The 2,017-nt window shown below is 68.2% G+C and overlaps 1 protein-coding gene across 2 annotated transcripts in view; it reads right to left on the reverse strand.

Moving 5' to 3' along the window:
- TGFB1 (transforming growth factor beta 1) overlaps positions 1 to 2,011 on the reverse strand; it is a 14,869-nt gene extending 12,858 nt beyond the window's left edge. For both annotated transcript variants that reach the window (XM_029925158.1, XM_029925157.1), the window contains exon 1: positions 844 to 2,011. In XM_029925158.1, coding sequence (XP_029781018.1) covers positions 844 to 1,198 — 355 coding nt within the window. In that variant the 5' untranslated portion in view covers positions 1,199 to 2,011. The remainder of the gene's footprint in view (positions 1 to 843) is intronic.
- Between the last annotated feature and the right edge of the window lie 6 nt (positions 2,012 to 2,017).

Consider the following 2,017-nt stretch of genomic DNA (forward strand, 5'->3'; position numbering starts at 1 on the left):
CCCCTTTCTCATGCTTGTCTCCCCTCTCGCTAAGCCCCTTCCCACCACCCACTATTCTAGGTTTCCTGGGTGCTCGCTTCCCGTCCTGGGCTTCCTCCTCTCACGTCCGTATGCCAAATCCTCGGGGCACCTCGCGCGCATCCCCGGCGCCCCCCTGGAGTCTCCGCTGCTCTCCCGCTGCTACCCCCCCCCCCCCCCCCAGACCCTGGGTCCCCCCCCTCCCCGCATTTATCGCCCCCCCCCCCCCCTCCCTGTGGGCCCTCCCCCAATCCCGCGTGTTCGTCGCGCCGGCTGCAAGCGGATTCACTGTCCCCTTTCCGACACCTCCAGGGTTCGCTTCACCTCGTTTTTCTGTCCTTGAATTTTCTCGCCTCCTGCCCCTGAGCTCCGGGTCAGCTTTCCCCACTGCCTCTCCTCTCTCAAGTGCTGGAGGTCTTCGCTTCCCCCAAAGCGGGCTCCCTCTATGCAGCCCTCACCCCACGACCCCCCACACTCTAGTGGACTGTGAAGAAGGAAGACTTTCTACCCCTTTACCTCCCCCATTGCTTCTCGCCCTCTAGGGGACTGCCCCCCCCCACGATCCCGCAGGTTCCCATCGCCCTCTAGAAGTCCACTTCGCTCCCTATCTTCTGCTCTTCAAGGCCAGATACCTGGCGGGCGCGGGGGGGGGGGTAGGAAGCTTAGTCCTCCCCTCTTCGAGACCCCCCTCCCGCGTTCCCGGCAACCCCGGGGGTCCTCTTCCTCTAGGCAGTTTCCTCTGCCTGTAATTTCCTCCCCGTGACCCCTGCACTCCGGCGCCCCCTGGGGGCTCCCCTCCAGGGTCCCCGGCCCCTCTGAGCTCACTGTTGGTGTTTTCCACCATTAGCACGCGGGTGACCTCCTTGGCGTAGTAGTCCGCCACAGGCTCGGGCTCCGGCTCGGCGCTCTCCCCCGCCACCTGGTCGCGGGTACTGTTGTAAAGGGCCAGCACAGCCTCGGGCAGCGGGCCGGGCGGCACCTCCCCCTGGCTCGGGGGGCTGGCGAGCCGCAGTTTGGACAGGATCTGGCCGCGGATGGCCTCGATGCGCTTCCGCTTCACCAGTTCCATGTCGATGGTCTTGCAGGTGGACAGTCCGGCGGCCGGCCGGCCAGGCGTCAGCACTAGTAGCCACAGCAGCGGCAGCAGCAGCGGCAGCAGCCGCAGCCCGGAGGGCGGCATGGGGGAGGCGTCGCCCCCGGCACTGCCGAGAGCTAGAGACCCGCTAGGGTGGGAAAAGGGAGGCCCCGCCCCTACAGGGGCTCGGGGTCTCCCGAAGAAAGATAGGAGGGTCGGGGTGAGGTGGGGGGAGTCGAAGCCCTCGGGGAGAACAGACTGGAGGTGGAGCGGAGGCTCTGATGGGTGGTTTCTCGGTATCCCAAGGAAAAAACCGAGATGGGCGAGATCTGGTACCAGAGGTGGTTGGTCTTGAGTGGGAAAGTTAAGGAGGTCCGGGAGGGATCCCGTCTCCCGGATCCCGGTGGAGAAGGGTCCTTGGATGCGCGGGGGCTCAGGAGAGAGGCTGGGGGTGAGGGAGCGGCGTGCAGGGGGGTGCGCCCGAGGTCTGGGATCAAGTCTTCGCGGGAGTCCGGGTTGGCGGCTCCTGAGGGCTGCTCCGGAACGGGGGCGCCTGGGGGACGCCGTGGAGGGGGCAGGGAGGGAGCAAGCGTCCGTGACGGTGGTGGGGGCGGTCTGGGGTCCCCAAGTCCTGCCTCCTGGCGGGGCAGCGCCGCGCCAATCGGTCCCCGCGTCTGTGGCTCCCAGCGGCAGCGGAAAAGTCTCAAAACTTTTTTTTCCTCTTCTCCCAACCAGCTCGTCCCTCCTCCCGCTCCTCCTCCCCCTCCTCCCCGCAGCGGCGGCGGCGGCGGCGGGGGCGGCGGCGGCTCCTCTCAGACTCTGGGGCCTCGGGCTGCTCCTCCGCGGTTCTTTCCTCTGCTCCCGGCCGCGGCCGGCCCCGCGGGCGGCTCCGAGCCGGGGGGTGCCCCGGAGGGGGCGTCCCCC

Source organism: Suricata suricatta, chromosome 16 (genome assembly GCF_006229205.1).
Source record: "Suricata suricatta isolate VVHF042 chromosome 16, meerkat_22Aug2017_6uvM2_HiC, whole genome shotgun sequence".
Taxonomy (NCBI): domain Eukaryota; kingdom Metazoa; phylum Chordata; class Mammalia; order Carnivora; family Herpestidae; genus Suricata; species Suricata suricatta.